This window comes from Bos indicus x Bos taurus, chromosome 1 (genome assembly GCF_003369695.1).
Source record: "Bos indicus x Bos taurus breed Angus x Brahman F1 hybrid chromosome 1, Bos_hybrid_MaternalHap_v2.0, whole genome shotgun sequence".
In the NCBI taxonomy this organism is placed as follows: domain Eukaryota; kingdom Metazoa; phylum Chordata; class Mammalia; order Artiodactyla; family Bovidae; genus Bos; species Bos indicus x Bos taurus.
This window is the reverse complement of record NC_040076.1, coordinates 125,949,548-125,975,221: the sequence shown is the minus strand read 5'-3', so window position 1 is coordinate 125,975,221 and position 25,674 is coordinate 125,949,548. Positions and strand designations below refer to the sequence as shown.

General features: G+C 35.8%; 1 protein-coding gene across 2 annotated transcripts in view; it reads right to left on the bottom strand.

Annotated features, from left to right (window-relative positions):
* ATR (ATR serine/threonine kinase) overlaps window positions 1-25,674 on the bottom strand; it is a 120,570-nt gene that overhangs the window by 43,090 nt on the left and 51,806 nt on the right. For both annotated transcript variants that reach the window (XM_027544354.1, XM_027544362.1), the window contains exons 22-29: window positions 23,901-24,107; window positions 18,800-18,913; window positions 14,316-14,431; window positions 11,529-11,649; window positions 9,827-9,964; window positions 7,983-8,193; window positions 4,743-4,921; window positions 1,020-1,184 (exon numbers count right to left, since the gene is read on the bottom strand). In XM_027544354.1, the coding sequence (XP_027400155.1) occupies window positions 1,020-1,184; window positions 4,743-4,921; window positions 7,983-8,193; window positions 9,827-9,964; window positions 11,529-11,649; window positions 14,316-14,431; window positions 18,800-18,913; window positions 23,901-24,107 (1,251 nt within the window). The remainder of the gene's footprint in view (window positions 1-1,019; window positions 1,185-4,742; window positions 4,922-7,982; window positions 8,194-9,826; window positions 9,965-11,528; window positions 11,650-14,315; window positions 14,432-18,799; window positions 18,914-23,900; window positions 24,108-25,674) is intronic.

Below are 25,674 nucleotides of genomic sequence, written 5' to 3'. Positions count from 1 at the left end.
TACATCTTAGGAACCAAAAAGTGTTTAACTACTTGTCCTTAAAAAATGCTATCTTCTTCACTGAGCCTACCTTTCTTAGTTTAACAAGTGATTTGCTTGGCTATATGGCAAAGTCCTCTGCCAATATTCTATACACATCTGAATTGTTTTTTTTTTTTTTTAATTCAGACAACTTCTAAAAAGCATCTCAGATTGAATTTATTATTTTTTCCCAGATAAGGTCTAATTTTTTGTTCAGATCAAATATAAAACTAACAGGATTTCTTAATACTTCATTTAAAGACTGTCATTATTTCTCATATAAAAATTAAACTCAAAGGTCACAATATTATTAGTATAGATTTTAGGCTATAGAAACTGAAAAGTTAAATAGGATTATGAAGTATTCTTTAAAATTGAGAACAAGATTGTGAAAAATAAAGGCCCTATACACTGAACTTCTGAGAAAATGAACAGGCCAATTATGACAAAAAAGGGATACCTAAGATTAGAGAGATTCTAAGCCAAGATTGTAAACCAATGATTCTAAACCTCCTTCCTGTTCTAATATACATGAGATACATGACGTGCCTTCATTAGTAACTGTAGCTCAGTGATACTAAGGGACCATTTCGGAGATTCCCAGATGGTGATGGGGCATGTGTAATCTGAAAAACTTTCTTAGGCTATAGAATCACTATTATTGTTAAAAATTGATGCAAGTCTTACACTTTTAATAGTAAAGCAAAATTACCTTAATTTCAGAGTAATTGAATATACAGCTTAAAACTAAGTATATTCCACAATAAATCTCATTCATTTGGGGGATTTGTAAGGTCATAGAAGTTTGGTACTGGAAAGGATCTTTGAGATCATCTAGCATATCTCTAATTTTATCAATCAGGAAACTCAAGTTCATAGACGGTTAAATATTTTCCAGACACAGAGTGACACTGGTAGAGACAGTATTGAAATTAAGGTTTCCAGAGATTCTAGTTCATAGTTCTTTTTATTATGTTGCCTTTCATTTCTTTTCTTACCTGGTCTGGTTCTAACTGAATAGCCCTGTCATAACAAGCAGTGGCATCCCTCAGTAAGCCGATGCTTTCATGTTCAAGGATTTGTTCTTTCAGAGATGGCTCTGCCTTTCGAATTGCACTTACTCCAGCCACTCCATCTGGTTCATGCATAGCAGCATATAATTTCTTTGTTCAATCATTAAAGAAACAGTAAAATAAGAAAAAAAGACACAACTAGAAATAAAGCCACCCGTTCATGTAAAAAAGCATATAAGTATTTTTTTTCCTCAAAGCAACAATAAGTATTTGTTTCAGGGTAGATTCACAGTAAACCTGCAAATTTATTTCCAGGCATTCTGTTCCACTTAAATATACCCATATTCCACTTAAATACAAATCTCCACTAGTAACTGCCAGTGACAATGAGAACTGTAAAGACTCTCAAGGTCTTGAACTCTTGTAAAAATCCGATATATAATAAATTCTGTTGAGTACAGTCTATAAGTTACATTCTAAAATTTTAAAATATTTTAAATAAGCATTTAATATATTGGTATTAACATACTTTTAAGAAACACACTGATGCTTAGAAAGACTGAAGGCAAAAGGAGAAGGGGGCAATGTAGATGAGATGCTTAGACAGCATCACTGACTCAATGGACATGAATTTGAGTCCAAGGGGTCACAAAGAGCTGGACACAACTTAGAGACTGAACAACAAGAAACACAAGACACTAAATCTGGGTTCAAAGGAGATATTCAGGCTGAAGATAAAAATTTGGGACCAATTAGCACAAAGATGGCAGGGGAAAGGATGAAGTGATTTATGAAATGAACAGAGGCAGAGAAGAAAAGAGGACACTAGAGTACTTCTATATTTATAGATGAGGAAGAACTAGCAAATGAAACTGAGAGCAGAGACTAGCTTGAAGAAACCTAGAATATGTGGTATCCCAGAAGTTGTGAGAGAAAAGAAAATGTCTTAATAAAGGAGTGGTCAAATGATGCCATGAGGTTAAGAAAATGAGGACTGGGAGGTATTTATTGGATTTGGCAACATGGAGGCCACCAATTTTCTTTCTTTTTAAACTTTTATTGGTGAATAGTTGCTTTACAATGTTGTGTTAGTTTTTGTTGTGCAACAAAGTGAATCAGCAATGTCACTGTTGTTCAGTCACCTGGCCATGTACAACTCTGCAAACCCAGGGACTGCAGCATGCCAGGCCTCCCTGTCCCTCACCATCTCCTGGGGTTTGCCTAAATTCATGTCTAGTGCATTGGTGATGCCATCCAGCCATCTCACCCTCTGAAGCCCTCTTCTCTTTTCTGCCCTCAATCTTTCCCAGCATCACAGTCTTTTCCATTGAGTCATTTCTTCACATCAGGTGGCCAAAGTATTGGAGTTTCAGCTTTAGCATCAGTCCTTTCAATGAGTATTTAGGGTTGATTTCCTTTAATATTGACTGGTTTGATCTCCTTGCTGTCCAAGGGACCCATAGGAATCTTCTCCAGCACCACAGTTTGAAGGCATCAATTCTTTGGTTCTCTGGATTTTTATGGTCCAGCTCTCACAACAGTATGTGACCATGGGGAAGACCATAACCGTGACTATACAGACCTTTGTCGGCAGAGTAATGAATCAGCTAACCATATACACATATCCCCTCTTTTTAAGAATTCTCTCCCATTTAGGTCACCACAGAGCAGAGTATTGAGTAGAGTTTCCTGTGCTATACAGTAGGCTCTCATTCAGTTCAACTGAATCACTCAGTTGTGTCCAACTCTTTGCGACCCCATGACTGCAGCACGCCAGGCTTCCCTGTCCGTCGCCAACTCCCAGAGCCTACTCAAACTCATGTCCATCGTGTCGGTGATGCCATCCAACCATCTTGCCCTCTGTCGTCCCCTTCTCCTCCCGCCTTCAATCTTTCCCAGCATCATGGTCTTTTCAAATGAGTCAGTTCTTTGCATCAGGTGGCCAAAGTATTGGAGTTTCAGCTTCAGCATCAGTCCTTCCGATGAATATTCAGGACTGATTTCTTTCAGATTGATTGGTTGGATCTCCTTGCAGTCCAAGGCCAACACCACAGTTCAAAAGCATCAATTCTTCAGCACTCAGCTTTCTTTATAGCCCAACTCTCATATCCATACACGACTATTGGAAAAACCATAGTTTTGATTAGATGGACCTTTGTTGGCCGTCTCTGGACAACAAGACATTCTCAAAGGAATGTCTCTGCTTTCTAATATGCTGTCTAGGTTGGTCACAGCTTTTCTTCCAAGGAGCAAGTGTCTTTTAATTTCATGGCTGCAGTCACCATCTGCAGTGATTTTGGAGCCCAAGAAAATAAAGCCTCTCACTGTTTCCATTGTTTCCCCATCTATTTGCCATGAAGTGATGGGGCCGGATGACATGATCTTAGTTTTCTGAATGCTGAGTTTTAAGCCAACTTTTTCCCCTCTCCTCTTTCACTTTCATCAAGAGGCTCTTTAGTCCATCTTCGCTTTCTGCCATAAGGATGGTGTCATCTGCGTATCTGAGGTTATTGATATTTCTCCAGGCAATCTTGATTCCAGCTTGTGCTTCATCCCATGAACAGTATGAAAAGGTTCTCATTAGTTATCTATTTTATACATAATAGTATATATATATATATGTCAGTGATTTTCTTAGCAAGAATAGAGTCAGTTGAATGGAGAAAGAACTCTTATTGGAATGGGCAAAGAGTAAATAAGAAATAAAGGTCTATAAAGAAGATAGGCAATTCTTTTAAAAACTGGCTATGGAGGGAAACAGAAAGTTGGGAAGTATCTGAAAAAAGATACTGTAAGATCTTTTCAAGGGAATTAGAAAAAAATTAAAATGTTCTGTTATACCAGAACATGTCTATATACTCTATTACTCTGGTTGAGAAAGAAAAGTTAATCATACTGGAGAAAGAAGGAATATCTGAAGGAGTGAAATTCTTGAAATCAACAACAAAAGTAGAAGAACTGAATTTTGGCAGGAAGGGATTCTTCCTTAGGAACAGAATAGAGAAGAAAAAGAATATGGTGCAGAATCCAATGAATTTTCACATTTGGTAGATTTGGCTTCTATTTTCCTAAGGAACAATAAAGCAAGGTCATCAACTGAGAATAAGTGAGGTGAGAAGAGACATGAAGAGAAGGTAAGAAATAGTCATCATGAAGAGAGGGAAAGTAGTCTTAATTGGAGAAACATAGACTGAAGGCAGTGTTAAAGAGTTCTGCTGAAGTTTGAGATTATGAATGTGAAGGAAAACCAGTTAAATATCCACAGTGTGATTTTACTCCAGTGATATTCAGCTGCTTACATGCAAACTGGGAAAACACATGGGTGAGTTTATTCAGGATTGGAGTCTTACAAAGTGAATACAATACAGAGGGAGAAAGACATGGGAGTTGAATACCCTTATAAAAGAATGACTTTAATAATTAAGAGAGACTAATGCTAGACAAGGAGGCAAACAGACAGGAGAGACTGTCACCAAAAGACTACAAGCTATTTTCCAGTTCTCTCACAGCATTCTGCTTTTCGACCTGAAAAGAAGCCCACCAATCTTGACCTCTTATTTAATTCACTGTATTAGTCCCACTGGTCCTTACTTTCTCTTCCATATACAATCATAGTATTATCATCTAAACCAATAAAATGAACAATCTAAACATAAAAGACTGGCAATATTAAACATCATTATTAAGTTCACTATATTAATTTCAAACCTGTAAAAATCCAAGATGCTCTTGAATGTTTTGCTTCTTTTCTGTAATAAATGATTCAAAGTGCATTACAGCTCGTGTGTATGCTTTGGAGCGAAAGGATGCTACTGCCAGAGTATCCTGAGGTATGAGGTCTAGAAAACGAGTTACACTCTGATAGTCTTCATAATCCACACTAGACACTAGATCATAAAAAGATAATTGAGTAATTAAAGACTTAGAAGATGAAATTTTAAAAGTATACATTTAATTTTATTTCATGAAATAAATTAATCTACATGTACCAGTGTATCTTATTTAGAATGTAACTACCAGCAAGATGATTGCTCAGAAGACTCTTGCTCCAACAGCAATTATTACTTACCTTACCTTAAACAGTCATTTAACTTATTTGAACTTCTGTTTCTATGGACAGAGGAGCCTGGGGAGCTACAGTCCATGATGTCGCAAAGAATCAGTCACAACTGAGCAACTAACACACACACTTTCCTATAAATACTAGCATCTGTTTTGCCTTCCTTAAATGTTGTAAGGATTAAATGTAAATTCACATTAAATGTTGAGGATATATAAAGATGATACAAAAGATGTGGTGGCAAAGAATCCTCCTGCCAATGCAGGTTAGATGTAAGAGATGCAGGTTCGATCCCTGTGTCAGGAAGATCCCCTGGAAGAGGGCAAGGCAACCCACTACAGCATTCTTGCCTGGAGAATCCCATGGACAGAGGAGCCTGGCAGGCTGCAGTCCATATACGACTGATGTAACTTAGCACGCAAGCACAAAAGATACAAAGATGAGTTATTTATTATTAATAACTATAAAAACAGTGATAAAGTATGAGTTGGAAAAAAGCAGAATTATGGAAATAGCTTTCTTTATTAACAATCTATTTCTTTACTGTGTTGCTATATCTACATTAACTATTAAGGTGGAAATAGAAAGTAAAAGTGCCTTTCAAGTAAAATCACAAATACTTTAAAATGGTAATTTTTTTAAAAGAATCTAAGAAAAGACCTAATTGAGAAACTTCTGGACTAGCTAGTTTAAGAAGTCTTATTTAAAAGCTATAGCTTTTAATAATGACTCATTATAGCATGTAGAAAACAGGAAACAAATTTCATAATCAAGATAGTAAATTTAAATGAAATTATATTTAAAATAAGTTTCTTACTTCCATCAAAATGTGTAATTCATTTCAAATTCTGAGAAATGTTAAAGGTAATGTACTATTTCAAATGTACTTTTGAAATATTACAAATGTTACTCTTAAAAGCTAGAATTTTTATTACAATGTTAGTAAGAAATGATAATAACTGAGTTCATGTTTGGTTTTTATGTACCATTTTCACATGCAGAAACAGAAACAAACCTTTAATTGTAGAGTTAATGTAAAACATATCAATATGTTGTAGAGAAAAAAAGTCATATTGTAAAGAAAAACATTCCCCTAAAAAGATAATTATTTGTCAGTCCAAAATATCCTAAAAAAATAAACTATTGTGCTTAACAACAGGAATGTTTGTGTCTCCACAAATAGAGGAACAAGAAGGAGATGCTCACAAGTGCAGAACTTAAGTAAAAGCCTCTTTAAGGGTCTTAGTCAGTTTTTCCAATTAGTCTCAAAGCTTTGGGGGAAAATAATGTATTCCCACTAAGATGGCTGAAGTACAGAGAACAGAACGACCATATACTTTACCCATTTGCCACAAGAATGAAAAGTGCAAAAGTTTAAAGACATTAAGTGTATCTATTAATGTCTGAAGAATGTAATTCATCAAAATCTTACCAAATGCTTATATCATAGGGGCAAGTGTCATTTTAGACTCTAATGAGATTCTTCTTTTAGTCACCTTAGTGGGAGTTGTAAAATCAAAGGGAAAAAAAAAAAACATGTTAGCAGGTGTAACAGGGGGTTAGTGTTGTAGTATATACTAACCATATTTTTTTTTTTTGGAGAGAGATTTTTTTTTTTTTGTAGTGGTGTTTTTTTAATTGCACATAATTGCTTTACAATGTTGTGTTAGTTTCTGCTGTACAACAAAGTGAATTAGCTATATGTATACACTTATCCCCTCTATCTTGGAGAGACTCTTTAGACTCAAATTAAAAGATATAACAATGCTGAACTGAAAGAAACTGTAAAGTGTGAATATTGTTTATAAATTAATTCAAACAAATTATTTAAAAATATGACATTCATGAGATAATTAGAACTTCGGAAACTAGATATTTGATATTAAAAGGGATAATGACCAGTTTTTTTAGGTATCATAAAGACATGTTGATTATATTTCTTTGCAAAGAGTCCTTATCTTTTAGAGCTACACTCTCAAATATTATAGATGAAATAATGATACCTAGGATTTACTTACAAACAATATGGGGTAGATAAGTACATAGCAGTACAGATTAACAAGATTACTAATTCCTTTTATTATTAATTAATTTATTTTAATTGGAAGCTAATTACTTACAACATTGTGGTGGTTTTTGCCATATATTGACATGAATCAGCCATGGGTGTACATGTGTCCCCCTGTCCTGAACCCCCCTCCCACCTCCCTCCTCATACTAAGCATATTTGGAGAGGCTGCTGGATACCAAACTACCAGAGACAGGGAAAAAAAGAATAAAATAAGTGAAATGAATAAAAAATAAAAAAAAATAAGTCATGAAATGAATGAAAGTAAAATCTTTGAAATGTAAAACTTAACTGTGAAAAAGACTGCAAAGAGTATCTCATAAGTGAAAAAAGATAAAGAACATTTATATACATACACATATATGTATATATACAATGTATACACACATTGAGGGAACATGGAATAAATGAGTTAACAGTGAGGAGTGCATTAATAACAACATTAACATAGCATTTATTTCACACTTTATAATTTACTATATATAATCATCAACCCACTTAATCCTCAATCTTCTAGGGGAGATAATATAAACCTTATTTTATGCAAAGAAAAATTAAGGAAAATTTTATGCAAAGAAAAATTAAGCAAAATTAAGGTGTTTTGCTTAAGGAATTGAGAGTAAGAGTTTAAAGAGAGGCTTTCTTACTATAAAGTCACCGCTTTTTCTCAGACAAGGCCATCTCCCAGGGAGGTGGGGGGGAAAGGCATGAAAGAGAATATAGGTCTTTTAAAAGATAATGCTTAAATTATAGATTGATATAGGAAGGAGCTAACTGGTTAATAATAAAGAGAAGGAAGTATATAGAACTTACGACTTACCCATGGAGTCTACCTTATCTCTATGTGATTTGCCTTGTGCGAATTTTTCAGCATTCAGTGCCTGAAACTTGTGCCTTGCCCATTGTGTGAGATGGTCAAGCATGGAGAACACAGTCTGTGTACTGAGTTGACACAGATCAGATGCACTGTCTTGGGTACTTAAGGTATGATGATCATCATGCTTTAGAACTGCCATAATTTCTGCATAAACCTAAGAAGAACCATTTTATGGTTAATGATATGTCTACATAATACTATTTTACTATTACCTGACATATAAGGTTGACCATTTTAGGGAATAATTTTCAAAAGAAAAAAAATCCATGATGGATTAATAATAAATTATCTTTCTCATTAAAATTAAGCCAATAAAATGTTTCTCTGAAGAGAAAATATACTGTAAAAGAGTCACAAAAATAGACTTGGCGAAGATGGTTGAGACTATCCAAGTGCCTGTGAGAGATTATGATGTCTCTTTCATGCTTCATCTGCAAACAGACACTTCAAACAAAAGGAAAGCCCGCTGCTCACTGTGGTAGTTTCTAGAATGTCACTGTCAAACAGGCAAGCAGATATTCATGTGCAAAGCCCTGTGGTAGGATTCAGACATTCCCCAGCTACGGGCTCTGGGTGGGATTCAGACTTTCACCAGCTATGGGTTCTGCTCCAAGAAAGCCCTCTTGTGTGTATACTTGATTGCACACACGAACAATACAAGGTAGCATATGATAAGGTATAAACAGAGTGACAATATCATGGAGCACTTAAGTGCTAAATATAAATACAGTATGGGTTTAGAGGTTCAAGGGAGGCAGTCATGACACATTGGGGTACTAGCCTGCAGTTTGATTTCCTTAAGGTGGGCCCTTTCCCCAAAGCAAAACTTTTATGCCTCAAAAATCTGATCTGTGTTAATTCTAAGGTCCCTTCTGCTCAAAGAGTCTGTGTTTCCATGTCATTTAACCTCTCTGTGTCTTAATTTCCTCATCAATAGAATGGAATAACAGACCATGCTCTGTAATGACACACCAATTCTAAAGCAAAACAAAATCACACTGCAAAGTTTTGTTGCCTTACTGAATCAGATCAAAGGGCACAGAGTGCCCTCCTTCTCATTTTCTAAGGTCTCTTGGTTTTGACAGTAGGAAATCTGTCAAGCTTGAATTTGCAAGCCTCTTAAGGCCTTTTAAACTAAAATGATATATTTGAAATAAAAAGTTAATAGTGACTTTTGTCATCATACTTTGGATTTGTGCTAAATGTTGTGTATTAGTTAATATTTAAGGAAATAAAGCAGAGTCCCTATTAAAACAAACAAAAACCAACAACAACAAAAAAAGTCATAAAAATAAATACAGTATCTGCAGAAATCATTTCAGAGTAATTGAAGGGCATGTACAAACAAAAAATATCAAAAGAAAATATGGAGAAATATGTTCATGATACTGGATAAGAGAAGGCATCGCATAAAAGGCTTAACATTAAAAAGTTATAAAATATATACAAATCTGGCATTTATATTTAAAATTTCTCATGGCAAAAGATATAACTGGAAAAAAATTTTCTACAATATGACTGGCACAAATTGGTATCCAGAATACATATCAAACTCCTACTAATTATTTAAAAAGGCACACACATACACAACCCCAAATCGGCAAAGGATATGAACTAAGCATTTAACAACTCTTTGATAAATAAAAGTTTAAAAAAGGATTTTGTAAGTGTTTAGATATCCCATTACATAGCATATACATGTCCAACTAATACATAGCCTTTTTAGTACTAACTACATTTCCCAAATGTTCGTACAAACAGAAACCAAATAAAATGATGTATCTCACCTCTTGTCGATCTTCTTGATTACACCCCAACAAAACATACACTAAAATATGTGGAAGAAGATAGATGGTCACCTTGAAATCATGCTTCATCATAATGCTACAGCAGGTGAAGATTTTACTGGCAAGATCATGCCGAACCTATAAACTCCAATGGTTTAGAGAGTAAGTAGTTTTGTACATTTTATTCTTTTGATTAACACCAAAAGACAACATGTGAGCTAGTCTATCATTGTAGAGTAGGTATTTTCCTATGAAGAAAGGCACTCAAATAGGGAGGATTTAGCTCACCATCTCTCTGGTCAAGTGTCTAAACTGCTGAGACCCCTACAAGAGCAATATAGCTACTTGGGCTGCCAACTATCTCAGCAAAAATGGTCTTTTCCTCCTAGATTTCATTTTAAAATGCATCACGTTTTGTTACAGATTAACCTTGCTAATTACATTATCTTTTACTTAGCTACATTAAATTTAGTACATTTATTCCCTGAACAAATAAATGAGGAAAGTAACCAGAAAGTATTTCCTGGGCCAGCAAATTACATACAAGATCACATTTTTATTAAGTAATCAACAAGGATTAACTATAGGAAAGAAAATGAAAGAAATAAAAAGTTTAAATTACTTGGTGTTAGAGTCAAATGTTATTGGTATGATCCAACCCTCAATTTACCAGCATTAACGTTCTCCTATAAAAGTTTAAAGGTTTTTCCTTCTTCAAATATAAATCCTTCACTAAAAAAAAAAAAAACTAAATACAGCTAAATAAAATATTCCACAGCTGAAAGTAATTAAATTGTATTAATTTAACATTTCACATATTATATTTTCAGTATATTCACTAAAAAAGAGAAAAACTTTATTGAAATTACCAAATATAGTTTATTATAATGCTTTAAAACACTAATAGAAATATGAATTAACAACAAAAGTTGTGAATTTTAAATACACGTTAAACATTTTGGGGAAACACAAAGGTACCTTTTTTCTGTCAGGTATGTAAAAATTTCATATTAGGAAAATATCAGGAACATATCTCTATTTTTCCATGAAATTTTATTTTTAAAAAACCTTTACTTTTTGGGGGGCTTCCCTGGTGGCTCAGCTGGTAAAGAATCTACCTGCAATGCAGGAGACCTGGGTTTGATCCCTGGGCTGGAAAGATCCCCTGGAGAAGGGAAAGGCTACCCACTCCAGTATTCTGACCTGGAGAATTCCATGGACGGGATAGTCTACTGGGTTACAAAGAGTTGGACATGACTGAACAACTTTCACATTCACATTATTTTTATTTTGGAGGAAGTTCAGATAATGTATTCTCTTTTAGAAATGGCCACTGAGGGATAATATATCTTTTTATTACCTAAGAAATCTTTTTATTATGTATAAAAAAGTCTGATAAGGCATTTATATTCTTTTAAACAATATTATTTAAAACATAAAATGATAGGACATAATATAATAGACATTTTACAAACACACTAAGAACACAATTATTTGCTTGATTAAAAAACTACCTTTTTACTCAAAAACTGTTACTAGTAACAAAAGAGAAACTCTCTATTAGTAAACGTTTTCTACAAAAATTTCTATCACTAACAGCACAAATATTTCAGTGCCTACTGTGTGTGCTATGCATTCAGATAAATGTTCTCATTTCCTTCACAATTTCTATTCAGTTAAATTCTGGACAAGGCTCTCTTACCTTTGTTATAAGATAACCTGCCCAAGATGCTGACCATTCCGCAAAATTATTACCTAATTTACTTAAGTAAATTGGCTTCTTTACTCCAGACCAATCTGTTGATTTCTGAGAACTCTTATATCTGTAATTTAAAAATTGTTTATTAAAAAATAAATATATATTCGTCTGTCTAGAACTTTAGTATAAGGAATTATATCAACTCTTTTGCTGACTACCCCACTACAGCCTTACCTTTACTGAAATCTGGCTAAAGACACTACTTTCCCTAAAGCCTTCTTAGTGATGGGGTGATAGTCATTCTTGAACTCCCCAAGTACAAAGTATTTGAGTCTGCTTCTTCCCTTCCTCAATGCTCTTTCAGATCCTTCCAACCCCACCCTGGAACAAAAAAGATCTGTTCCTTTGAAGTTCAAGTCATCCACATATATATACTATACTATACTCATTATGGACATCTACCAACTCACTGATACAGTTAGCAGACTGCTCAGCATTTTCTTTCCTCCCCAAGTCTTACCATCCTGAGTGACTTCAATGTCTGGTTGGACCATCTAGTCAAACTGAAAACTTCTCAATGACTGTCTCCTCTACTTCTTTTTTGGGACTCCCTTTCCAAAACAGAGAAACTTCTTCACTTCCAAAATGTACTACTATTTAGACCCCATTTTACGGCCACGGTTTCCCAAAGTTCCAGTTATTTCACCCAGTCACTGACACATCTGTTCTCTCTCATTGAGATCTTCTGTCTCTTGATTCTGCTAAACTCTTCTAATCTATAATACCTCCTTTTCATTTACTTCTTTTTCTAACCAGCTTGGTTTCTACGGTCCTTCACTTCAAGCATTCTCTTGGTAATATCCTCTATACACTCCACTGCCACACTGTTCTTTACCAGCTGGACCCATCCGCCAAGCTCCAAATCTTGGATCAGTCTAAATGCTTGCTTTCACTGAAACGATATCAAGGCCACTGCATTGATAGAGGAAAAATCATGAAATTGTTTATGAGATTAGTACTACTACATATCTTAGTTTTCAACCTCAGTGGACCTCTATGGTGCCCAGAAATCCTAAATATTCCTTATCAGCTCTCTCTTCTGTTTTCCACAGTGGCTATTACAAATAATCATTATTCTCCTTACATGACCTATTACCAACTGCACTGATACTTTCAGCCAATAATCTTATCTCTTATACCTCTTACTTCATGGAGAAAAAAGAAACCATTAACACAACCCCACAGTTAAATTTGTAAATAAGTTCTATCCATCATTTTATCTTGCCTTATTACAGAGAAAGAGACTTCACTTCCTTTAATCACCCATGAGATATATGGCTAGTATTCTGGATGCTCCTTGGGGCCTTATTTTATCAATTATCACTTCTCTCTCTTCCATAACTTCAACATGATTCTTTCTATATGCTCCTCAGCACTAACATTTAAAGCTGTTCAAATAGGTCTCATCTTACACATGCGTACAGCAACTATTGAGGTGAGTGGATTCCTTTTTAATCACCAGTGTAAGGTTTGGAAATGACAAATGTAATTAATGCCCTACACTCAAGGGTCTCAGCAAACATTATGTATTTCACTGTATCGCAAATTGCTAAAAAATGAAAAATCCAATGTCTCTCAGTTAACCATCATTATTTTGAACCATCATGAATATAATTCTCTGGATGATTTTTACAAGTTTTATGCTGAACTTAGAAAACTATAGATATTGGGGAACAAGTAAGGCTCTGTCAAGTCACATCCTGATATTTTCTCCTAAAATTATTTCTGTGGCAATTGTGAACCATAGGTGATTTATCTATCTAGTTCACAGAAACTCGTAAGCATCTATAAGTGCTATAAAATACAGATAAAGAAATGGAGAAGTATAGAGTTCTCAAAATAGAAAAAACAAACTTTATTTTATCTTAATAAACTATATCTTTAAATAGTACTATTCATAAGAAACAAAATGATGTTTAAGAGGTTTCTAAATATTAAAAGGTATGTAGCAAATAAGTATACATATTTAAGGGCTCTTATAAAACATTTTACTATGTACCTAGGTACTTTACTAGGGTTCAAAAGCTAAAGTAATTATCCAAGATCAAATAGCCAATAGTTTTGGGACTTAGACTACCTAAAACTAAAGTTTCTAACTAAAAATAATTAATGGGCTTCAATCAAGCCTAACAAAGTTTTTAAAATGGCAAAAAAAAAAGGTTAGAAATTTTTTTTTCTTAAAGGAGAAAAAAAATATTTTCACAGGGCTTCCCAGATGGCACTAGTGGTAAAGAACCCGCCTGCCCATGTAGGAGACTTAAGAAACACGAGTTGAGTCTCTCGGTCAGGGAAGATCCCCTGGAGGACGGCATGGCAACCCACTCCAGTATTCGTGCCTAGAGAATACCATGGACAGAGCAGCCTGTCAGGCTATAGTCCAAAGGGTCGCAAAGAGTTGGACACAACTGAAGTGACTTAGCACATACACATCAAAAGTTTCAACTCATATTCAATTTGAAGTAGATTTTTTCCAAAGTACTACTGACAATTGAATTAAAAAATAATCCTTTCAGCGTCAATGAATTTGTCTAAATATTCAAAGTTATAGAATTTAAACAATGAGCATATTGTTCTCATTTTGACAAGATTATAAACATAAATCATAGTGGAAAAATACATATTAGAACATACTAAAAACACTTTTAAAGCTAAAAAGTTATATCAAAAGTAACATTTATTTTATATAGTTAAAAACAATTTTATCAAAATAGTATTAATGAGTTTACAGACCTAGTATTTAGATGTGGTTCCAGTATTTCTCGAACATGCTCAGGAAATCGCCTCCACAATTGGTGACCGGGGCCATCAGTTTGCATCTCTCTGCAGTCATAAATGGAAAGTAACTCCTACAAATATATATTTTACAGTTGTAAATTATCAATGAAACAGATACACCTTTACATCCACCAATATTCTACATATTACAGCTATAAAAATACATAGAAAAGTATATAAAATTATAACATTTTGGAGTTATGAACTTGTTCAGATTTATCTCAATGCTTAAAACCATTCAGGTGATTTACTCAAGGTCACAAAGCTGTGGTAGTAACAATAATGGAACATGTAATTTGCATGCTACATATAACATGTTCTAAAATAAATGACTAAGAGTTATTCGGAGGAAAAAATTGGAATCTTCTATACTTGCAGAATTTTTAGAGTGTGACCTTTTCTGAATTTTAATTAAAGTACTATAAATCCAAAATAGTTCAAAAATTCAAGATATTTCAAATTCTAGATATAACATACTGAGTTAAAAATTCTGATAATAAGATGCAAATGTTAAACACCAATTTATTAGTCAAATCCAGCAATGAAATGGTTATATTTTACTTTCCTGAAAATAAAACAAGTGGGATTTTATAGATGAAGAAAAAAAACCTTTCTAATATCAATCTTTAACATAAGACAAATGTTAGTATATTATATCTTTCATCACCTACTATTCTTTCTTTATATTCCACTATAAAGGACAACATGCAACAGATATATTCCTATTAATAACAATTATAAACACTAATAGAATATGTACTTTATATTTAGAATTAGATCAAAGATACAAATTCCAGTTATAAATAAATATTAGAGATATAATGTATAACATGATAAATATAATTAACACTGCTATACGTTATATACGGAGAAGGCAATGGCACCCCACTCCAGTACTCTTGCCTGGAAAATCCATGGACAGAGGAGCCTGGTAGGCTGCAGTCCATGGGATCACTAAGAGTCGGACACGACTGAGCGACTTCACTTTCACTTTTCTTTTTCATGCACTGGAGAAGGAAATGGCAACCCACTCCAGTATTCTTGCCTGGAGAATCCCAGGGACGGAAGAGCCTGGTGGGCTGCCGTCTATGGGGTCGCACAGAGTCAGACACGACTGAAGTGACTTAGCATTAGCATATGTTATATATGAAAGCTGTTAAGAAGGTAAATCCTGAGTTCTAATCACAAGGGAAAACATTCCTTGTGCTAAAAAAATTTAACTTTTTAAAAATTTAATTTTGTATTTATATGAGATAAATGGATATTCATTAAACTTGTGATAATCATTTCATGATGTACTTAAGTCAAATCATTATGCTATGCACCTTAAACTTATACAGTGCTGTATGTCAATTATATCTCTACAAAATTGGAAGAAAAAACAAACAAAAAACACTAATATACTTAGAGTTGTTCACCTTGTTTCATATTTAACTGAGAAAATAAGCAATTACAAGATACCTCTACAACTTCCATGCTAATATCTCCCCAGCGTGACAATACCACATCAGTGCTTACATGCTCTGCTTTCCCTCTTATTACTAAAGATGAACTGTTTTTGCTTCTAATTAAGGCTAGACTATGCCAAAGCCTTTGACTGTGTGGATCACAATAAACTGTGGAAAATTCTTCAAGAGATGGGAATACCAGACCACCTGACCTGCCTCTTGAGAAATCTGTATGCAGGTCAGGAAGCAACAGTTAGAACTGGACATGGAACTAAATAGGAAAAGGAGTTCGTCAAGGCTGTATATTGTCACCCTGTTTATTTAACTTCTATGCAGAGTACATCATGAGAAACGCTGGACTGGAAGAAACACAAGCTGGAATCAAGATTGCCGGGAGAAATCTCAATAACCTCAGATATGCAGATGACACCCCCTTTATGGCAGAAAGTGAAGAGGAACTAAAAAGCCTCTTGATGAAAGTGAAAGTGGAGAGTGAAAAAGTTGGCTTAAAGCTCAACATTCAGAAAACGAAGATCATGGCATCTGGTCCCATCACTTCATGGGAAATAGATGGGGAAACAGTGGAAACAGTGTCAGACTTTATTTTTCTGGGCTCCAAAATCACTACAGATGGTGACTGCAGCCATGAAATTAAAAGACGCTTACTCCTTGGAAGGAAAGTTATGACCAACCTAGATAGCATATTGAAAAGCAGAGACATTGCTTTGCCAACAAAGGTTCGTCTAGTCAAGGCTATGGTTTTTCCAGTGGTCATGTATGGATGTGAGAGTTGGTCTGTGAAGAAGGCTGAGCGCCGAAGAATTGATGCTTTTGAACTGTGGTGTTGGAGAAGACTCTTGAGAGTCCCTTAGACTGCAAGGAGATCCAACCAGTCCATTCTGAAGGAGATCAGCCCTGGGATTTCTTTGGAAGGAACGATGCTAAAGCTGAAACTCCAGTCCTTTGGCCACCTCATGTGACGAGTTGACTCACTGGAAAAGACTCTGATGCTGGGAGGGATTGGGGGCAAGAGGAGAAGGGGACGACAGAGGATGAGATGGCTGGATGGCATCACTGACTCGATGGACGTGAGTCTGAGTGAACTCCGGGAGTTGGTGATGGACAGGGAGGCCTGGCGTGCTGCGATTCATGGGGTGGCAAAGAGTCGGACACAACTGAGTGACTGATCTGATCTGATCTGATTCTTCCCACTTGTACACTATATTCCACATCTCTTTACCTACTTAAAGTAGTGTTACATCAGTTGTCTTCTATATCATCACTATTCTTCTCTTGCTGAACTGTTCCCAAGCACATGTAAACACATTGTCATTTTTTCTATTTTTACCCCTCTTTCCTCCCTAGCTATCTCATTCTTCTGCTCTCCTTGATAGCAACACTCTTCAAAAGAATTTCTGTAATTTTTCTAATTCCTCTCCTCCCACATGTTCTTAAAAATACTCTAATGAGGCTTTCTAAACTACACTGAAACTGCTCTTTTCAAGGACAGCAATGATCTCTACGTTACTATAGCCAATGGTCAATTCTTAGTCCTGAAATTATTACACCTATAGAATATGGTCAGCATTTAGATCACTCCATACTTCCTGAAGGGGCTTCCCTGGTGGCTCAGACAGTAAAGAATCTGCTTGCAATGTGGGAGACCTGGGTCAGATCCCTGGGTCAGAAAGACCCCCAAACTACTCCCATGATGCTAAAGTTTCAGCTTTAGCATCATGGGAGTAGGAAATGGCAACCCACTCCAGTATTCTTGCCTGGAAAATTCCATGGACAGAGGAGCTTGGTGGGCTCCAGTTCATGGGGTTGCAGAGTCCAACATGACTGAGTAACTAACACACACACAGACATACTTTCTGAAACACTTTCTTGTCTTCCAGGACACCATCTTCTCCCACCTTACTGGTAGCTCCTTCTAAATTTTCTTACTTTTTCCCTCTTCTCAGTGACTCCTCATTATCCAGGTCTCAGTTACTAGAACCTTTTTACCTATACATACTTCCTCAGAATCATAGTTTTAACGAACTATGAACACCTCCAATTTGTATGTTTAACTCAGGCCTCTAATCATGAATTTCAGACCTGAATATCTAACAAAATAAAAAAATATTTTATTCGAAAAAATATGAAAAGGGGCAAAGAAAATCAAACTGGAAAAGTGTTTGTTACACATATGGAACACAGGGATAATTTCCACTACATCCAAATAGGTCTTAAAAGGTCAATTAAAAAACTAGATCATTACCAAGGGAAAAATGGGAAAAGATCATTTAGAGAAAATTCACAAAAAAGCAATAAATATATAAAAGATGTTACACTGCTCTTATTATTAAGTGTAAATTAATATGAAACAATATCATATCTTAACTGTCACATTGGCAAAGATTAAAAATTTTAATTAAAGGCAGGTTTGTCAAGGGAGTATAAAGTGGTGAAGCTTTTTTGATAATCAAATGTAAACTCTGTATTTGCTTGGAGATTTTAATTTTAAGATATCTATATTATTATATACTCACTCAAATACTCAGAAATTGTATATATGTTTTTTAAATAATTTTTTTGTAAAAACAAGCTATTGAACAGAACCTACTTATCTTAAAGTTTTTTTTAACAAATTACAGTATGTTATATTGAACATAAAGTCACCGAAAAGAATGAATTAGAGCTATATATACTGACATGGAAAATTACACAACATATACTGTTAAACACAAAAGAAAATCAACAAATATGATCTGCTTGCTTGCTGGAGAACACACATGTATTTGTATATAAATAGAAAAAAATGTCAAAGTATGTATAATAATGTTAGAAGGGTGCATTTCTGTACTCTTGAAATTTTTGTCAAGAACTTGTATTACTTTGATAATAAAAATGATAGTTAAAAATTAAGAGTTCCTAAAGTATAGAATTTACAACTTTCTTAATAGAATTTAATAACATAAAGCCAATAAGGTCTACATACACTCTTACCTGAATGGCATAAGCAGCTGAATCTTGAGCTCGGCTGTTATCTGCATATGCAAGGTAAGCTCTTGTTAGTTCCATCAATAATCCATAGGCAAAGTTTGAATCTTCTACTCCAGTCTCAAAAAAAAAAAAAATTATAGGATAATTTGTATACATTTTCTTAAATTGTACTGTGCATACCATGGTGAATTTAACTTAGTTATTTAAGTGAATTTAACTTAGAGAAGGAAAGCTCAGTAAGGATCAAATGAAGTTTGGTACCAAGTCTAAAATATAATCTGTAGCTAAGAAGCCAAATCTAACACTTCTTAAACTATTTTTAAAGTGTTAGACTCATTCAACTTTTACAGAGTCAGCAATATGCATATTTTGGTTTTTCAACTCTTAAAAAGAAAACTTGTTCTATAGAATTTCCTAAATTACATTCTGTAGAACCTTGGCCACTTGAGAAGCTTCAAAAAATAATTTTAACATGCCCTTCTGTAGGAGATTCATAATGTTCTCCAATATGTTAAAAGTCCTGTTTAATTTTGTTTTACAAGATTTCCCACACTCATTTGACCATGAAAACATTTTTATATACACACTATTAAAACACCTGGGAAATTAGTTTCTCATGGAGATATTGAGCAATTGGGTTTAAATAGTAAACTTTAAATAATCAATTAGATTTTAAGTATTTGTCACAATTATGTTAGAAAGTTTATTTAAAAGAATGCAGCACTCCAGACTAGGCTTCAACTTTATTTTTTTGGCTAAAGGTCTCTGCAATAGTATTAAGGAATAAACTCAGAAATTACCTAAATTATCTAGTTTAGACCAAGTTGCCACTAAGGACAAAACGAGTCGGCAGTGGTCTGCTGCAGGGATGGGGCCCTGGGTCCAGCTGATTTGGGTATAGCATAAGCCCTCTTGGAGGAGGTCACCATTAACCCCATCACAGAGCTACCAGAACTTACACCGGATTGGGATATAGACTCTTAGAGGGCACAACAGAACCTTGTGCACCAGAAACCAGGAGAAAGGAGCAGTCACCCTACAAGAGACTGTCCCGGACTTGGCAGTGGGTGTTCAGGAGTCTCCGGCAGAGGCGTGGGTCAGTGGTGGCATACAGCAGGGTTGGGGGCACTGAGTGTAGCAGTACATGCATGGGATCTTTTGAAGGAGGTCCCTGTTATCTTCATTACCTCCACCATAGTTTGCTGCTAAGTCGCTTCAGTCGTGTCCGACTCTGTGCGACCCCATAGACAGCAGCCCACCAGGTTCCCCTGCCCCTGGGATTCTCCAGGCAAGAATACTGGAGTGGATTGCCATTTCCTCCTCCACCATAGTTTGGAGCCAGGTAAATAGCAGGGAGAGAACACAGCTCCACCCAACAACAGAAAATTGAATGAAAGATTTACTGAGCATGGCCCCGCCCATCAGAACAAGACCCAGTTTCCCCCTCAGTTGGTCTCTACCATCAGGAAGCTTTCATAAGCTTCTTATTCTTCTCCATCAGAGACCAGACAGCCCGAAAACCACAATCACAGAAAACTAACCAATCTAATCACATGGACCACAGCCTTGTCTAACTCAATGAAACTATGAGCCATGCCACGTAGGGCCACCCAAGACAGACGTGTCATGGTGGACAGTTCTGACAAAATGTGGTCCACTGGAGAAGGGAATGGCAAACCACTTCAGTATTCTTGCCTTGAGAACCCTATGAACAGTATGAAAAGGCAAAAAGATAGGACACTGAAAGATGAACTCCCCAGGTTGGTAGGTGCTCAATATGCTACTGGAGATAAGTGGAGAAAAAAATTCGAAAGAATGAAGAGATGGAGCCAAAGCAAAAACAACACCCAGTTGTGGATGAGACTGGTGACGGAAGCAAGGTTCGATGCTGTACAGAGCAATATTGCATAGGAACCTAGAATATTAGCTCCACGAGTCAAGGCAAATTGGAAGCGGTCAAACAGGAGATGGCAAGAGAAACTTTGACATTTTAGGAATCAGCAAACTAAAATGGACTAGAATAGGTGAATTTAACTCAGATGACCATCATACCTACTACTGGGGGCAAGAATCCCTTTGAAGAAATGGCATAGCCCTATAGTCAACAAGAGTGAAATGCTGAACTTGGATACAATCTCAAAAACGACAGAATGATCTCTGTTCGTTTCCAAGGCAAACCATTCAACATCATGGTAATCCAAGTCTATGCCCCGACCAGTAATGCTGAAGAAGCTGAATGGTTCTAAGAAGACCTACAAGACCTTTTAGTACTAACAACCAAAAAAGATGCCCTTTTCATTATAGGGGACTGGAATGCAAAAGTAGGAAGTCAAGAAACGCCTGGAGTAACAGGTAAATTTGGCCTTGGAGTACACAATGAAGCAGGGCAAAGGCTAAAAGAGTTTTGCCAAGAGAATGCATTGGTCATAGCAAACACCTTCTTACAATAACACAAGAGAAGACTCTACACATGGACATCACCAGATGGTCAACACCGAAATCAGACTGATTACATTCTTTGCAGCCAAGTATGGAGAAGCTCTACACAGTCAGCAAAAACAAGACCGGGAGCTGACTGTGGCTCAAATCATGTACTCTTTATTGCCAAATTCAAACTTAAATTGAAGAAAGTAGGGAAAACTACTGGACCATTCAGGTATGATCTAAATCAAATCCCTTATGATTATACAGTGGAAGTGATAAATAGATTTATGGGACTAGATCTGATAGACAGAGTGCCTGATGAACTATGGACAGAGGTTCGTGACATTGTACAGGAGACATCAGTCAAGACCACCTCAAGAAAAAGAAATGCAAAAAAGCAAAATGGCTGTCTGAGGAGGCCTTACAAATAGCTGTGAAAAGAAGGGAAGCAAAAAGCAAAGGAGATAAGGAAAGATATACCCATTTGAATGCAGAGTTCCAAAGAATATCAAGGAGAGATAAAAAAAAGCCTTCCTCAGTGATCAGTGCAAAGAAATAGAGGAAAACAATAGAATGAGAAAGACTAGATATCTCTTCAAGAAAAGTAGAGATACCAAGGGAACATTTCATGCAAAGATGGACATAATAAAGGACAGAAATGGTATGGACCTAACAGAAGCAGAAGATATTAAGAAGAGGTGGCAAGAATACACAGAAGAACTATACAAAAAAGATCTTCACGACCCAGATAATCACGATGGTGTGATCACTCACCTAGAGCCAGACATCCTGGAACACGCAGTCAAGCAGGCCTTATGCTATGCTATACTAAGTCACTTCAGTCGTGTCCGACTGTGTGACCCCATAGACGGCAGCCCACCAGGCTCCCCCATCCCTGGGATTCTCCAGGCAAGAACACTGGCGTGGGTTGCCATTTCCTTCTCCAATGCATGAAAGTGAAACATGAAAGTGAAATCGCTCAGTCGTCTCCGACTCTTAGCGACTCCATGGACTGCAGCCTACCAGGTTCCTCCATCCATGTGATTTTCCAGGCAAGAGAACTGGAGTGGGGTGCCATTGCCTTCTCCACAAGCAGGCCTTAGGAAGCATAATTATGAACAAAGCTAGTGGAGGTGATGGAATTCTAGTTGAGCTATTTCAAATCCTAAAAGATGATGCTGTGAGAGTGCTACAATCAATGTCAGCAAATTTGGACAACTCAGCAGTGGCCACAGGACTGGAAAAGGTCACTTTTCATTCCAATCCCAAAGAAAGGCAATGCCAAAGAATGAACAAACTACCGCACAATTGCACTCATCTCACACACTAGTAAAGTAATGCTCAAAATTCTCCAAGCCAGACTTCAGCAATATGTGAACCGTGAACTTCCAGATGTTCAAGCTGGTTTTAGAAAAGGCAGAGGAACCAGAGATCAAATTGCCAACATCCGCTGGATCATCGAAAAAGCAAGAGAGTTCCAGAAAAACATCTATTTCTGCTTTATTGACTATGCCAAAGCCTTTGACGGTGTGGATCACAACAAACTGGGAAATTCTGAAAGAGATGGGAATACCAGACAACCTGACCTACCTCTTGAGAAATTTGTATGCAGGTCAGGAAGCAACAGTTAGAACTGGACATGGAACAAAAAACTGGTTCCAAATAGGAAAAGGAGTTCGTCAAGGCTGTATATTGTCACCCTGCTTATTTAACTTCTATGCAGAGTACATCATGAGAAATACTCGGCTGGAAGAAACACAAGCTGGAATCAAGATTGATGGGAGAAACATCAATAACCTCAGATATGCAGATGACACCACTCTTATGGCAGAAAGCTAAGAAGAACTAAACAGCCTCCTGATGAAAGTGAAAGAGGAGAATGAAAAAGTTGGCTTAAAGCTTAACATTCAGAAAACAAAGATCATGGCATCTGATCCCATCATGTCATGGGAAACAGATAGGGAAACAGTGAGAGGTTTTATTTTTTGGGGTCCCAAAATCACTGCAGATGGTGACTGCAGTCATGAAATTAAAAGAGGCTTGCTCCTTGGAAGCAAAGTTATGACCAACCTAGACAGCATATTAAAAAGCAGAGACATTACTTTGCCAACAAAGGTCCGTCTAGTTAAGGCTATGGTTTTCCAGTAGTCATGTATGGATATGAGAGTTGCACTATAATGAAAGCTGAGTGCCGAAGAATTGATGCTTTTGAACTGTGGTGTTGGAGAAGACTCTTGAGAGTCCCTTGAACTGCAAGGAGATCCAACCAGTCCATCTTAAAGGAAATCAATTCTGAATATTCTTTGGAAGGACTGATGTTGAAGCTGAAACTTCAATACTTTGGCCACCTGGTGTGAAGAGCTGACTCATTTGAAAAGACCCTGATGCTGGGAAATACTGAAGGCGGGAGGAAAAGGGGATGACAGAGGATTAGATGGTTGGCATCATCGAATCAATGGACATGAATTTGAATAAGCTCTGGGAGTTGGTGATGGACAGGAGGCCTGGCATGATGCAGTCCATGGAGTCGCAGAAGTTGTACACAACTGAGTGACTGAACTGAATTGAAGGACAAACTGAATAGTTTCTTGTAAATGGAAATTCCATTTCTACAGATTTCTTGTAGAAATCCCATTAGGAGAGAGAACTCTTCTTGTCATTCCAAATTATCATAACTTACCACAAATGTAAAATCTTTTCCTTGGGTGTCAGTGGTTGAGAAATCTAGTCGACCTGGGTCTATTGCCCCCAATTCCCCTAAACATTCTCCACAGAGCAACCGAGCTTGAGAGTTTGCATCTTGGCAACCTTTCAAGAGCACTGTCACCAACTGTGAGATAACAGGTTCCACGGTTTCACTATCTGTTGCATATCTGATCAGTTTTTCCTAAAATAAAAGTAGAAAGAAAGTTTATATGTAACTTCTACAAACTAATATACTTTCCTAACTAGAAAGCTTAAAAACATTAAGGAATATCTGATAAATATTGACAAAATTAAACTCTTGTTCTGCAGTCTTCTCACTGAGTTTTTGCTGAGTTCACATAATATAATTCACAATATGTTCTGTAGGATTAGAATCATAATTGTGTTTAAGAGTTTTTATTATTAATCCACTAAATAAATAGGGACTTAGTATTATTACATCAGTATACAGAAGTAAGACATGGTCTTATCCCAATGAGTTCACAATCTAAAGGGAAAATAGACATACAAACAAACAATTAAAATATCATACAATATGTGCATTAACAAATATATGTACAAGGTAAAGAAGTAGTGAAAAAGATGAAAAAGAGACCAGAGTATTTTTCAAGCATAATAGGTATTTCAGTAAATAATTCAAGAAGGAAGAGTTATTAGTTCAAATAAGAAAACTGAAAAGTATAAAAAGCAAGTACAGGAGAAAAAGATACAGGAAAAGAATTCGATGGGGATGAATTTTTTAAAAAGGACACAGGAAAAAGAGGTAGGCTTCATGAAAAAAATATGTTGGTTCAAATAATCTTTATTAAACCATCTCCTGAGGATGCTGTAATAAAAAACTTAGGGATAAGAAGTGACTACTTTCAGGCCAGGTAAGATTTATTGTATTGTATCTTTTTAACCATTTTAGAACTACTTCATACATAATTTTCCTGCTAGCAAAAGGCACATACAAGCACTTCAAACTCCATGTTAAAACTGTGATTCAAATTAGTGTAATATATTTCGAAAGAAAAATAAAAAGACAACTTTATCTCATCTAGAATCTTTAATAATAGTTCACTTAAATTAACATTATAGGTTAATTCAGGCATAAATACTTAAAAGAGATGAACTAGGAAACAATAAACAGCAAAACTAATAAAATTATAGGCATTTTTTACCTTGCTAAAATTAGATAATAAGGAAAAGAATATTTTAGTTGTAAAAGATAAATGCAATTCATACTAAATATATAAATGAGACACTAAAAGAAAGATAATTTTAAAATATACTTATTTAATAAGTTCAGACTTTCCTGGTGGCTCAGACGGTAAAGCGTCTGTCTACAATGCAGGACACCTGGGTTTGATCCCTGGGTTGGGAAGATTCCCTGGAGAAGGAAATGGCAACCCACTCCAGTACTCTTGCCTAGAAAATCCCATGGACGGAGGAACCTGGTGCAGGCTACTGTCCATGGGGTCGCAAAGAGTTGGACACAACTGAGTGAAATCACTTACTTAAAAATGTTTTTACTTCTAGGTTACATAAACTGGGTTTGTATTTTCAACAAAAAATATCCAATTCCAAAAGAATTATGTGTTCAATGCATCTATTTAGAAAGTGTTTTTAACGTATGAATCCAATTTTATCCTCTTCCAAATGCCTAACCAGTTGTCAAAAAACAAATCCATGTTTGCTCTAATTATTTGAAATGTTATTTTTATATCATAAATGTCCATATGTGCTTGAGTCTATTTTTGGACTTT